The 13,765-nt window shown below is 42.7% G+C and overlaps 1 protein-coding gene and 1 long non-coding RNA gene across 5 annotated transcripts; one reads left to right on the top strand and one right to left on the bottom strand.

Annotated features, from left to right (window-relative positions):
* Nucleotides 1–149: 149 nt before the first annotated feature.
* Nucleotides 150–13,751, bottom strand: rundc3aa (RUN domain containing 3Aa). Of its 4 annotated transcripts, none has more exons than XM_082531946.1 (11): nt 13,466–13,751; nt 5,483–5,610; nt 5,134–5,267; nt 4,946–5,031; nt 4,659–4,748; nt 2,882–2,962; nt 2,623–2,788; nt 2,380–2,537; nt 1,663–1,776; nt 1,456–1,562; nt 150–1,111 (listed from the first exon to the last, which is right to left on the bottom strand). In XM_082531946.1, the coding sequence occupies exons 1-11, from the start codon at nt 13,570–13,572 to the stop codon at nt 969–971; spliced, it is 1,314 nt and encodes a 437-aa protein (XP_082388072.1). In that variant the 5' UTR covers nt 13,573–13,751; the 3' UTR covers nt 150–968. The 4 variants fall into 4 exon arrangements, with proteins under 4 accessions (XP_082388072.1, XP_082388074.1, XP_082388071.1 ...); XM_082531948.1 differs by having other exon boundaries at nt 5,495–5,610; nt 13,466–13,749; XM_082531945.1 differs by lacking the exon at nt 13,466–13,751 and adding an exon at nt 9,333–9,498.
* LOC309705885 lies at nt 8,291–11,886 on the top strand. The gene is made up of 2 exons (XR_014276627.1): nt 8,291–8,447; nt 9,517–11,886. It is a non-coding gene; the product is annotated as an uncharacterized lncRNA (long non-coding RNA).
* Nucleotides 13,752–13,765: the final 14 nt, after the last annotated feature.

Raw genomic sequence — 13,765 nt, 5'->3', positions numbered from 1 at the left:
AATTTGTTGCAGAACCCAAAGGCTTAGAAGTTATATGATATTTATATAATATATTTAACCAGCAGATGGAGCCACAGCAATGCAACTCCCTACTTAACATCTACATTGCTTTTGCCACTGTTCCTTCTAAGACACACTAAAAGACACACTTCATGGAAAAAGGCAATTTATTGCAACACAAAACAAAATAACTCAACGTACTGCATACGTGTAAAAAGAACATACTGTTGGAGATGATAAATGAACATATGCGGTACTTTAAGACTTAAAAGAATCCATAAATAGCTGCACAGATTTAAACCTACTGAAAATGTTTGTGTTGTTTGATTAGCCAGGCAGGAATGATAAGCACTTTCAAGGGTGACAGACCCTAATACCGTTCAGTCACACAGAGCATACGTCTCGATGCTATGACACCATAAGGGCAGCCTGTTTAACCACCCACCCTCTGACTTTATATGGATAATCTGCATCTCTTAAAATGATCATCACATCTGTCTCTGCATCCAAAGAGCTGCTAGTGCTGTCTTGGTTACACTTAAAATGGAATAAAAATGGCCAAAGGTGCACAAATACACAGAGAATACCATGAGAAGAATACCGATTTTCAAATAAGGAGCAAGATGGGAAAATTTAGATGCGACTGGATGCTTTGGAAAATGTCTGACAAGTGTTCCCGGAGGCATTGCATGATTTCAGATGAAGGGATTGACAGATACAAAGAGGGATATGAGGAAAAGATAAGGTGAGGGGAAAGGAAACAACCAAAAGAGAGAGACTCTTTTAGCTTCATGACAACTTCACTCTCATATACAAAAATCCAGATGTGGTGTCATAAGATCCTGTTGTTATCCCATAGAGGTGGCTATAAGATGAGAGCAGGGTTTTGGTAGGGTGTTTGGACATGGTCAACGCAGCAAGGCAGACAGGCTGGGGTTCAATCTCGGCTGTTGTTGGTCTTGAAGCTCCTAGCTGGGAGAGAGCGCAGGGCTGGGTTCAGTGCTGATGTTGACTAAACACTCACTGGACTTGAGGCTTGCCAGAGACTTCGAGCTCGGTAAAGAGGCCAAAGAGCCGCACAGACCCAGCATGGAAGGAGTGTTATCTTTTCCTGCAGGAACATAACACGGAGAACACAATAAAATTCAACTTGTGATCATGCATAGTTTAAGCTGCCCACATGAGGCATTATAAATGGGCGTCAAGCTTGCATTTGTTATGAATATGTATGTCCATGTGTATGGGTGGCTGCTTCTGAAAGGCTTTTATGTAGCTGTGCAGAGAGGAGGGAGCAGGATTATGGTTACTTTGTTAAGTATAAAAGCAGCTAATAAAAATCGACTCTGCCACTGCATAAAATTGCATTTTACTTAATAGTAAATACTGTCTACAAAAACAGAAAGATAATATCATCACTAGAGTAACATTAAAATGCTCTACAACAAACATTATTACCTGCAGAGGTCCAGGCAGCGTCGCCATTCTGCCTCCCATCAGTCTTCTGAGAGTCGGAGTTCAGACTGACTTCAGCGGAAAGCTGCTCCAAGCTGTGGAAGCTCCTCCTAGTTTTCACAGAATATCACCAAGACACAAACATGTCTGGATGAGCATGTATTACAATATGTTTTAAAAAAAAGAGCTGTGCTGTTTATTTAAGCTCACCTGCGGAAGAGTTTGACATCACGTTGGTTGTTTGTGATGGTTGACCACTGGTTGATGAGTGGGATGGAGAGATCTTTAGCCAGGTGGGAGGAGTCACAGGGCATGAGGGCAGAGCTGAATGCAGCAAAGAGTAAAATTATTAAATTCCAAAAACTCTTAGTTTTAGTAGACAAATATATGAGCCTGAACATCAAAGACAGAAGCAGCAAGCAAAAGCATCCATAGTTTGTTATAGTAGTCTTTAAAACAGCTGTCAGTTAAATACAGACCCTGGTGTTGCTGAACATCCAGAATCATCCTCAGATTTTACAACAGACCCTCAAAACTAACAGACATCAACAAGATCAGTGAGAATTGTAGAAAACTGGGGATTGAAAGAAGCAGGTTTTTTTGTCAGGTTGTGTTTCTTTATATTATATCTACAACATTTAAATATATTCAAAGTATTACAGACATAAACCTTTGCAGTCTCTTCATGAGGACAGCGTCAGAAGCCAGTGTAATAGTGTCTTTTATTCTTCTAAGCAGAAGCAAACTTGTTATGTCAACTAAAAGTCAGAATCTAACTGTCCCAAGCTGTGAGGTTACATTAAAACAATAGTTTTAGCTCCCCTTTTAAACTTGGCCCAACATGTAAATACACTGCATAATGGAAATCTTTGTGCGAGAAAGAGCAAACGAACAAATGTAACGCCAAGCTTGTATGTGCTAACTCACAGTTGTGCCTGCAGCTCCAGCACAATGGCTTCCAGCTCCTTCTTCTCCTGTTGGCTCTGCACTGTCAGCTCCTCCACCTTGGCTCTCAGACGCTTGTTCTCCGTCTCTACGTTCTTCAGCTGTGACTCCCGCAGGCGCACCAGCTCCTCTAGATAACCCTGAATAACACATATTGAATGAGGCAGGTAATTCTTTGCCGATGCTCATAGCAATGATCAGATATGTAATGTTGTTATGAGTCACCTTCTGAGCATAGACAATCTTAAATCTTTGTTCCATCTTGCGACACTTGTTGCTCCAGCTCTCCTCGTCTGTCACCAGAGGGATGTAGGGATGCTCAGGGACGCTCTCCTCGCTGTTACTGCTGTCAACACTGCGCCGGTCCTCCTCATCACTAAGGTAGTCATAGCTAAACAAGAGAGAGGCTGGAGTATTAATGTGACCCCATTCCTGTGCATGCATGCATGCATGCATTGTTAGAAGTGGCATGATGAGCGCTCACCTCTGAGTGAACTTCAGGTAGGGCGTATAATCAATCACAGCCGAGGATTTCCCATCCAGAGTCTCGCCCTTCAGGCAAAAACTACACGGAAAAAAATAAAAAAGAAAAAGAAATGGAAAGTGCTGTGTACATTATCCATTAATAAACATGCCTACACTACTGGAAAATTTGTTTTAGCTACTCTCCCTTGAGACAATTTGGCCAATTTAATTGGCTCCCATCCCAGAACAATGTCAATTAGATCACAACATTAAAGGCATGTAGATGAAACACTAAGGCAAAAAAATTGTCTGACAGCAAACATTTAAAACGATTTATTGGTTCAAAAGCTGACCTATTTATTTGAAACTTTGGCCATGATTAGTATTAGTATTCACCACTGTATCAGTATATATATTGCTGTGCAAAGGCTTTGAGCAACACTTCATTCATTTACATTTTACTTCCAAGAAGCCAGACTTTTTGGATTTTTTAAAGTGTTCTTGTGCAGAAGTTTTTCAGGCTTTCTGAAGGTCTTTCAAAGAATTTTTGTTGAGAGTTCAAAGACTCTTTGTTAAGTTGTGTTTAGTGTTAAGTGTTTACTTAATTACTTAATACAAAGAAGTGTTGTATCCACACATAACAGACAACTTAGCAAAGAACTGGTTTTAAAATAGTATCTTTAGGCACTTTGTTACTCAGACTGCTGCAAAAACACATCATTTGTTCCAGTTTATTTAGTTGAATATATAAAAAAAATGCCACAGACAACACAGTTTTATTTTTGCACCAACAAGGTGATTCCCAAAGAGCTATTGGCTAAACACTTGGTATATCTCAGCATGGTGGGAGTGCAGCGTGTCCTTCAAAATTATAGAAACTTGACAAATTATCAACAAGTATCTATAAGTCAAGCCCATAAGAAATAGTTAAAAAAACATCCAGCAAAGACTTGACAACGAGCATGAGAGATACATCTTGCGCTCCAGCTGATCCATCTACTGTTCAGTCTCACAAGAAATGGTCTCAGTGGAAGAGTGGCTGTCAAGAAGTCATTCTTATCAGTAAACCATCCTGCATTTCATCCAGTGGCGTTTGGGATCTTGTCAAAACATTATGTACGCAGAAAAGTACCAACAGATTTTGATCCATCATGCAACACCATCTGATTGGCAATAGTTTCATTTTTCAGGACGACAATGATTCCGAACGCAAAACCAATGCTGTAAAAGCATACTTGGATAGAAAACACACAATGGAACACTATCAGCCATGGCCTCAACAGAGCCTGGACCTCAACCTTACTGAAGACATGAGGGGTCATCATCAAAAGGCAGTCAACATCCAAAAAAGAATGTCCTTTAAGAAGCCTGGAGAACTACTCCTGAGGACTACTTAAAGAAATGACAAGAAAGCTTGGCTAAGAGAGTCCAGGCTCTAAATAAAAAAAAATAAAAGTGGTCACAACAGGCTTGAAAGTCAATGTGACTTTCAAGCCTGTTAGAATTGTACAAACTCGGTTTTTGCCTTATATCCTCTAATTCCATGTGCTTCCACCTATTTCCTGTTTTCCTGGAAAAATATAAAGTGATGAGAGGTACCTTAGGACTTTTGCAGGGCATTATATTTTACAGAAAATAAGGAAAAAGCATAATGAAAGGATAATAGCTCCACTTTATGATAGCTTACCGCATTCCACGTAATACCATATTGATTTTAAAATGCCTGGGCTGGTGTCTGTGCTTCTTTCAAAATATATTGTGTTCTGTGTCACAGTCTCTGCACAGCTCCACCTCACCTGAAGTCAATGGCACTCAGTCCAATCAGCATGCCAGTCAGCACTGTGGCCTCCTCTCTCAACATAATGGCACCATCATCATAGAACCTCCTGCCAAGTAAAGAGGTGATTATCACTTCCGAATTTCTAGTTATCATACTGAGTATTTACATTCATTTTCATAGGAGTAAAACCCTGTATATAGAAGCGATGTTTCGTATTGAGACGCTGAATGTGAAGTGAAGGAAAACAGGACTGGGGATCATTTTAAACCAAAGGTTTAGTTTAAATTAAGAATCCAGTCAAACCTTGTTGTTCTTGTGTCTCTGAGAGCAGTGGACACATATTCAGAGAGACGTTTCTCCATCAGCGCCACTCGAATCCACGCCCGGCCCTGTAGGACGACGCATTAGCGAGTGGGAACAGAGGACCTTTTCTCACACTCCGCACACAAACAGACACGCACACACACTAGAGTGCATACAAATCTCCTTGCCTTGGCTCGTGATGTGCTGATGTTCTCTATGTTTTCGATGCTGGCGATGCAGTTGTTCTGCACCTTGCTGCACGCCAGCCGGATGTATTCCCAGAAGCTGCGCTGTCCATCTGAGCTGAACCAGCTGCCAGAACCTGGTTTAATATTAAAACACACCAATCAATCATTTGTGTTCTGACAGCAAGTGAAACTAAAATATGCACCCACAGCAACAATCCAGCTGACTGTGTAATCGCACCCATTTTATGGCTTTTTGACAAGAATGCCTGCTGCATTTTTATTTCAAATATATTTCGACTGTTTCACAATGAAAGTCATATTAACTTTGTCCAGCTTTCCTGTATGTTACCTGCAGTGTTACCTTTGAAGCGGTGGCTGAGGATGTGCTCTAAAATGGCAGCAAAGTTGATAAACTCCTCAGATGAGTCATCTATGGGCTCTGCTGTGTACTTTTCGAGGAGAGTCTTTACGGAGAATCTGAAATAGAAGTGCACCGAGAAAGAAAAATTAGACAAATACTGCACACTTTGATGGCAATGTGTGAGGGGTTTGGACTCTTAGTTGGCTGTGCTGCACATGAAATGCAGTTGTGTACTGTAACCAAGCAGACAAATGTACTACTGTATTTGAACAACAGCTGAGAGGATTTTTTTTCTTCTTTTTTTGGGAACTACGCCATCTTATCATACTGAGGTCACCCCAATTGTCTTGTGTACTGCACAATGTACCCCTTCAGTGCTTTGGCAGTGTTATCATGAAAACAATACAATTAACTCCCTGTCTTTACAGCCTTTGTGCGTGCTGTGCTTCCAGGTCCCTTTGGGTCTTGTCTCTCTGAGGGACCGACGAGCATGAAAGAATGATCAAATAATTCCCTCCCCCTTATCTATACATTGTGGTGTGATCTATTTAGGGCAGCTGCTGGAGCTTTAGCTTGGCTTTTGACCTCACATGCTCACCCCACCGGCTGCACCACAGAAGGAACGCTATGCAGCGTGCATGTTAGGAGCGGGCATCCAGGCACAGGCTCGGGCGGGCTGCCTCGGCTTCGATGGGCAACACTAGCATCACAGAGGGCAAGACTGCCCTGGCAGTGGGAAACACCTCCATAGCCAGGGGAAAGACTACAGTCTCCTTAGGCAACTCCTCCATCTTCAGGGGAGTGACCACCACCTCCATGGGAGATTCCACCATCCAAAGGCAAAAGACGACTGTGGCTCTGGGACGGGCCAGCTTCAGCCGGGGAACCACTACCACCTCCTTCCGTAAAGCCTTGACGTCCAAGCGGAGGAACACCTAAATGGAAAGGACCCCCGAAGCCAGGGCTAAGACACCCAAAGCAGCCAAGCAGTCCAAAAAAGACTCTAACAATGAGTGGAAAACTACATTTTCGTCAAGCAAAACCTCCTTCACCAAAGGGAGGGTTTCTATCCTGAGGAATAAGTACACCATCTCCTGGGGTAAATACTCGATCTCCTGGAGCAGAACCACCACAATTTTGGGCAAAACCAGCATAGCAGTGGGCAATACCTCTGTTTCACGAGGAGAGACTACAAGCTCTCTCACCACCCTGACCTGCACCCATGGGACCAAGTCTGTGTCTGTGTTCAAAACCACTCTCGTCAGGGGCAAAGAAACGCATAGCAACATCTACTGGGATTTTCACACTTGAATCCTGCACATACTTAAAAACCCATGGATATATCTATATGGTCTGTTTTAGAAGGTCAGTAGTGATTCAAAATCAATAAAAAGAGCTGCTATGTCTATGATGTGTATAAAAAAATGATAATGACCTGCAGATCTAATAGGTTCGCAATCAAAAGCGAGCCGTCCCATTCCCAAAGTAGTGCTGAGCATGTTATGCAAATGTGACATTGATGAAATGACGATTTATGGTGTGTTGACTTGGCAGGGAGGGGATGTGTGTGATGCATGTGGAGACAGAAGAGTATGTGTGTGCTCTTCATCAGCACTTTTCTCCTGCATGTTGTGCATCAACACGTCCGCATCGTTGGTTTGAATGTGGTATTTTTTTCTGCTGATAAGACTGACTGATACTTCACATTTCCATAACTAAGCTCCCACACTGCAAATCCAGTTTTCACCCCCAAGACTGTAAAGGTTGATCGATGTAACAGTGCTTATAAAAGTAACATGTCTAAACACTGATGAGCTTGACTGTTTTGTATGTAGACATTTCAAGATCTGTAACACATTAAAGGGGAGGAAAATAAAAACTTTGCACGAGTTCAAAAAGTTCAGCAAGATTTCAAATGGATAATAAACACCAACTGAAGGAACCACACCCATATTCCAAACGGAGGGACGGCACAAATCCAGAAGAGGTGCAATCAAAGCTTCACATACATATGGAGAACATGAGCACATTCAGCGTCCCTTTCCTTTAAAACAACACGGTACAACTCATTTCACATATGGTGCATACAGTTGTACACAAAGGGAACATCTTACAATCACAGGCTATAGGGAACAATGGCTCAGAAGAAAGTGATGTCACCACAGACTGTCCTCTTTGCAACAATGTCTCCTTCAACCGTCCGGTGTCGTCGTGGCGCTGGGACAATCGCTTTACTGTCCCAGTCCCCCCAGATAGGCTGTGGCCACCTACGGCTGCCTCTGTCCATTCACAGGGACACATGGGTGGTATGTGGCCTTCCAAAGCCCACGTTGAAGAGCTCAACGAAGGCATTATGCGACACGGGGGTCGCACTATCCACGCTTAGCATTCTGGTCCACTCTGGATTGTAGCTGATGTTACTATTACTCCCGAGGGCTTGCAGAGCATAGAGTGCTGCATGAGTGTGCGATGCTTTGCGTCTAGTGAGTCCCGAACCCTGCCGTCGAATCTGGGTCAGGAAGACAAGCTTCTCCTCAATGGGCAACACCAGCTTCACGGAGGGGAAGACAGCCTTAACCCTGGGCAACACCACAATAAAGAGGGGGAAGACCAAGCTTGCCATGGGGAATTCTTCCATCACCCGGGGCAGGAGCACAACATCTCTGGGCTCCTCCACTATCACCAGTGGGAAAACCAAGATCTCGCTGGGCAGTGCGTCCTTCAGCAGAGGTACCACCAGCACCTCTTTCCGGAAAGCCATCTTCCCCAAACGCAAGACGCTCTAGATGAGAGAAGACGGCATCACGGGGTGGGGGGACTGACTCAAAATAAGAATCATCAGAGAGGACGTATGGATAACACGACGGAATCAGCACTGAGAGCAAAAACTGGATTAAATTTACTTTTCGAGCCTTGACTTTGTCAGGTCACTTTGGATTTATCAAAGAAACAGGTTAGTGGCATCTGAATTTTGTCTGATAAAATGTTTGAAAAACCATGTAGATCAGCAGATTAATGGATAATAGATCCAGAAATCCAGAATGTTAGGCTGAATCTCTTCAAGTGTGTTCTCTATTTCAGCTGGGCAGCTAAAACTGCTTTTGCTGAATAAAAAAAATCCACTTGGTGGGTATTGCGAAATAAGCACAAATATTGTGTGTTGGGACCGGGGGCGACAGCTACGATTTAGCTTCACAAAATAATCGGCTACATACTACCTGATGTTGTCTAAAGGGATCCCATCAGGAAGAAAAGTTAGAAAATTTGAAATGTACTAATCTGTCAAAAATATGAGATAATGAGTGAACAGTAAATCGTATTCACCCAAATTCACAGTACAATTCCTCTTTGTGATGCTTCCAAGTCAGAAAAATGCATTACATCAAATCTTTTCTCACTGTGCAGAGCCTAGATGCCATGGAAACCCAAGCAGTGGGTCTGGACGCTCAGTATACGAACCAACATGTAACAGCTTCTTGTTAGCAAAAGTTACAGCATTTAAAATCATAAAAACAAAATATCAACAGCTGTAAAAAACCTGTCTGACCTAATAATGTGAGAGCAACGTTATCTTAACAGGAATATTATAACAGATGATTGTAAATTAACTGAAGTCCTTTGATCTGAAGGGGAATCTCTGGCGTGCCTCAAATGCAAATGGATGGAGTGGAATAGCAACATGTTCTTGGTACGATTTGACACTGAAAAACAACTGCAGGGCCTTCTGACAAGCTTCTTTTGTGCAACCTCTCACTCAGCCTGGATCAATGCCAAGCACACTCTCAACTCTTGTTAAATGCCCTCTTGTTCTCCTTTCTCACCCCTCTACTGTACTTACAAACTTGCGTTTGATCCGCAGCACGACACGGGATAACCAAAACTGCATTCATCAGCAAAGATGTCTAACCTAAAAACACAAAGCTTCACGTTAACTTTCTCGACTTTCATTTTTATTTATTTTCCCTCACATGCATTTCCCTGACTACTTTCTCTGTCTTCTTATTTCTGTCTCTGTCTTCTAGCCTTGGCATAACCAGCAGGATCAGATGACACAGGTGAACTCCTCACTGGCCGAAGCATTGCACAACGCCAGCCAGTGCTGTGTTTATCATCGTGGACTGTCGGGGGAGGCGTCCTGCACTGGACTGGCATGAAAAAGAAAAGGCTTTGTGCTCTGAAGAATATTTCAAATCACAATTTGGGCCAAATCCTCAATGACGAAAAAAAAAAAGAAAAAAAAGAAAAAGTAAAACAAAAACCACACACACAAAAAAAACAACTACAGCAGGGTGTGTCTCTCTCTCACCGATCCCCTCTGTGACCAAGTGTCCAGGAAGTGTTTCATGGTCAGAGGAGGTGTAGAGGGATCACGGCGTACGACGGACAGTGAGGGTGTTGAGAAGCACAGATAGTGTGAATCAGATATTAGAGTATGACAGAGGGGTAAAAATGAGGAATAACAGGAGAAGTTAACAGTGAGAGTGTAGACAGATCAGCTGATGAGTGGTGTCCAAGTGTTCAGCCAAACTTCTAGACATTTCTGCTGTAATTTCAAATACTTGACGGTGTTGGTAAAAAAAAAGAAAAATTAAAAAAAGAAAAGAAAAAAGCGTAGGATCAGAAATCAGGAAAAATGCAAAAGAAGGCTGCACGGAAGCTGAACGATTAAAATTAGTGTTACTCCATCTGCACACGTAGATTCAAATATTCGTTGACTCTCTTGCCGATGCACGTCTAACAGGCGTGCTTTACTACAGTTCAGAACATTTTATTCTCTTCTCTTGAGCCACGCCCCAGAAGGCCTCAGAGCTCAGCCAACATGCAGCACATCGCCCTCCCTTCTTGCCTCTCTCCCAGCTCTCTTTGTTTACAGGAAGCGGCTGCATGGATACCTCTTCACATCAGACTTGTCTCACTCATCTTATCTATTTTTTTCTCAGGTTCACCATGCCTACAGTAGCACCGTTTCTCCTGTCACGGACCGCAGCAAGAGAGCTCTTAGCCAGACTAAAAAAAGCAGCAAAACATTCAATTTTAAACATTAACGGATGGAAAGCGCCCTTAAAAACAAACCAACACAAGCCGGTTGGTTTCCTTCTTCTGATCCCCAAACATTTTGTCAAACTGAGCTCAGATAAACAACACTAATCCGAGAGTTGCACGAATGTCCTCCACTCGCTGCAAAAAGCCACATTTAGATGAACCCTGTTGCTATTGACAACAGTCCAGCTCAGTACGATACTGATACCACTGTGGATGTCATAAATATCAAGTCTCTACGTGGCCCTAAAAAGATTTTTTGGGTTTTCAGATACTTTTTGGGATGTCTGGCAATTCAAAAGTCCCCCTAACCTAAAAATAAGGAGCATTCTTCTTACTTACTATTTAGAATAGCCATCTCTTATTATTTTTCTCTGTTGTTATTCTTTTTTTGTCCATTCTTTTCTCTGTAGATACAGCACGTCTCATTAAAATAGGATTGGTCTGTTAGGTTTGACACTGAAACACTGAGCAAAGATCAGTCAGATTTCTGTGGCTGGTACTCGTGACCCACATCATGCCAGATCAAGTGTACACACTTTTAACCGGGACTTTGATGCCAACACATTAAAGGAATTGTTGGGAGTAGAAATGTTAATCTCTGTGTGTGCTGACTGTATGTTAAACATGTATGATGTTGCAGTAAGAAAAAAAAGAGGGCAGACTTTATATATGCAGTAAATGCGCACACACACACACACACTTAGGGTAAATAATAGCTTGGCCTGGTGAACTAATTAAGCACTAATGTCACAAACTCAGCTGTGGGAATGGCTGCATCTCAACAACCGCGACAGAGCCTGGATCCTGAATCGTGCAACACGATGCCCTGCCTGCACTAATGCACAGCCAGAGGGACGGTGCTGATTCAGGCTCTCTCCTCATTATCCGATCAGCGAGCAGCCTGTGAATCAGCTCTGACCTGAACAACATGAAAAAGGTCCAAAACACCATGAGCAGGGAGATCGGGCAGCAACTTGGACATGCCAAGAAGAAACTGCCCTCGAAGTGAACCTAATCAATGTCATGTTGTTCATTAGAAAATGGAAAAAAGTTGTTGTAGTAAGCATTACTGATGGAAAGCTGTTTGAGATTTATTTCTGTCTTGTCCAGTTTCTTTGTCTTTAAAACGCTTAAATGATTAAATCTGTCTTAGCACGGTCAGGAGAAACTGAAAACAAAGGTGTTTTTGTGTCCCTGCTAATCCTTGTCTGTGTCCACTGTGAGAACTTTTCTTTCTTTGCATGCATGCTCTCTGTGATGTTGTGTGTTTTTGCCTCACTGTACATGCCACTAAAACGCAGGCAGGACCTTCGATATAAAGGTACTGGAATAAAAATGCTTGACTGTGAGTCCATGTTGGAGTCCTTTTCTGTTTTGATTGGTGGTTTCTAGCACTACGGTGCAATAAATTACAAGAAATACAGCAGAGCTCAGACGCATGATGCCACTTTTATGAACACTTTTTATGATTATAGTCAATTTGCAATTCAAGATGAGGAGTAGTAAATTTTATGAGAGCAAAACAACATGATCAAAGCAGCATTTTCCTGCCAGTCTCTGTGGGTATCACATAATTAACTAGTACTCCAAAAGTAGGATAAGGTCACTATAACCTAGTTATGTCAGAGAAAGGAAAATAATCAGCAACATATTTTTACAAAATGGGTAGTTCAAGTTATTTTAAGGCAAAAAAACATCTGAGATGTGGATATTTGTGGCATTTTTCTAGACTTGTACAGTATTAGGTTGTCCATCTTTGGGATGCGATGATTATTTGTGCAAAAGACGTTTGAGAAAATAGCACCTAGGCCTCTGAGAACTTGTGATAACATGGTCCAAAAGTTAATTAGCCTTCAGTGAAATGAGCAGAGTTACTTTTACATCAGGGGTGCCTAATTTGAAAGGTTACAAAATTAATGCAAGGAGGTCATGAAGTGCTGAGAAAAGAGAAAAGAGAAAAAAGATTTCTGGGCTATTTTTAATAGTCTTGCTACATTTATTGTTTCTATATGAATATAAACATTGGTCTCACGTGGAAGCATGCAAATTAGAGCCTCTGGTCAAAAAGGATGGAAGCTGTTAAAGCTCTAAATATCACACGTGATGTAATAATGTGCAGACTGGAACCAGGAGGGTGTTACATTATTGTATAAAACTGCACTTACTGTGCAGCTGAAGAGCTCTCGTTGTGTGAGCTGTCAGCTCACACATTTACAGTGCTAACCTCACTGCAGAAGACAGTGATTTATTAGAGCCAATCAGTCAGAGGCCATCTCTAGGCTGGATGGAGAAGGATGGAGGGCCCCTGATGTGGGGAGGAGTCCTTGCACTGCCCCAAATGCCCTTGTCCAATTCAGGCACTGAAGCTCACCATGATGGAGGAGGAGACCTGCTGCTGACTGGCTTATCTTCCCTTCATCCCTATTCTGCAATTGATTTTGCAACACTCATCACTTGAATCACTTGAAGGTGCATTTCCTGCTATAGAAACAAACACGCAGGGGACTGTACTTTTAAACGACAGACAGAATTAATAGATTAACATCATAGCAAAGAAAGAAAGAAAAAAGAAGCCCTGCAAGCCGTAAACGAGCATTTAAAAACAAACCCTGGATAATTGAGTGGTTTCTGTAGTCTACTGTACTGTTTCTATTAAACTGGGTGTGATGACAGAAGGTACGTGAAGGTGAACACGCACCTGCCCCCTCCTTAACCCTCGCCTTTCTAGAAATGTGGCCCTTTTTTCTGTAATATTTTCCATTTATGTTGCTGCCATTGTTTCACTTTGGGAATGAACGCAGGGGTGGAATTCTTGGATGAAAAAAAACCCTTCATGATGAGCATACTGGTGAAACTATAACCCGAACAGCTTGCAAGGACAGGCTCCTACTGATAAATACGGCACGTCGGTGGTGTCGTGATGTATACCTGCAGACCGTGATGAGGTTTTTTCGCTCCACGCAGACGCTCCGAGCAGACGCCTTTTTCGATGTCAGACCCATAGCCATTGCTGTCTGTATACAGCCCGACTCCATCCAGCGGCGGCCCCGGGGCCTCTTCGGGATTCGTGCCCAGGCCAGGACCTCTCCCTCCGCGGGCCCTGAGTCCTACAAACACCGGCCGTCCTCTGCGGGGAGTCACGGATGCTGCTACAGTCGCTGCTGGAAGAGGAGGAGGACGGGATCTAAGAGACTAGAACCAAGTTACACGTATTTATCAGTGCACATT

This window comes from Aulonocara stuartgranti (genome assembly GCF_965226115.1).
Source record: "Aulonocara stuartgranti genome assembly, chromosome: 4".
NCBI classification, from domain to species: Eukaryota; Metazoa; Chordata; class Actinopteri; order Cichliformes; family Cichlidae; genus Aulonocara; species Aulonocara stuartgranti.
This window is presented reverse-complemented; position numbering and strand designations above follow the sequence as displayed.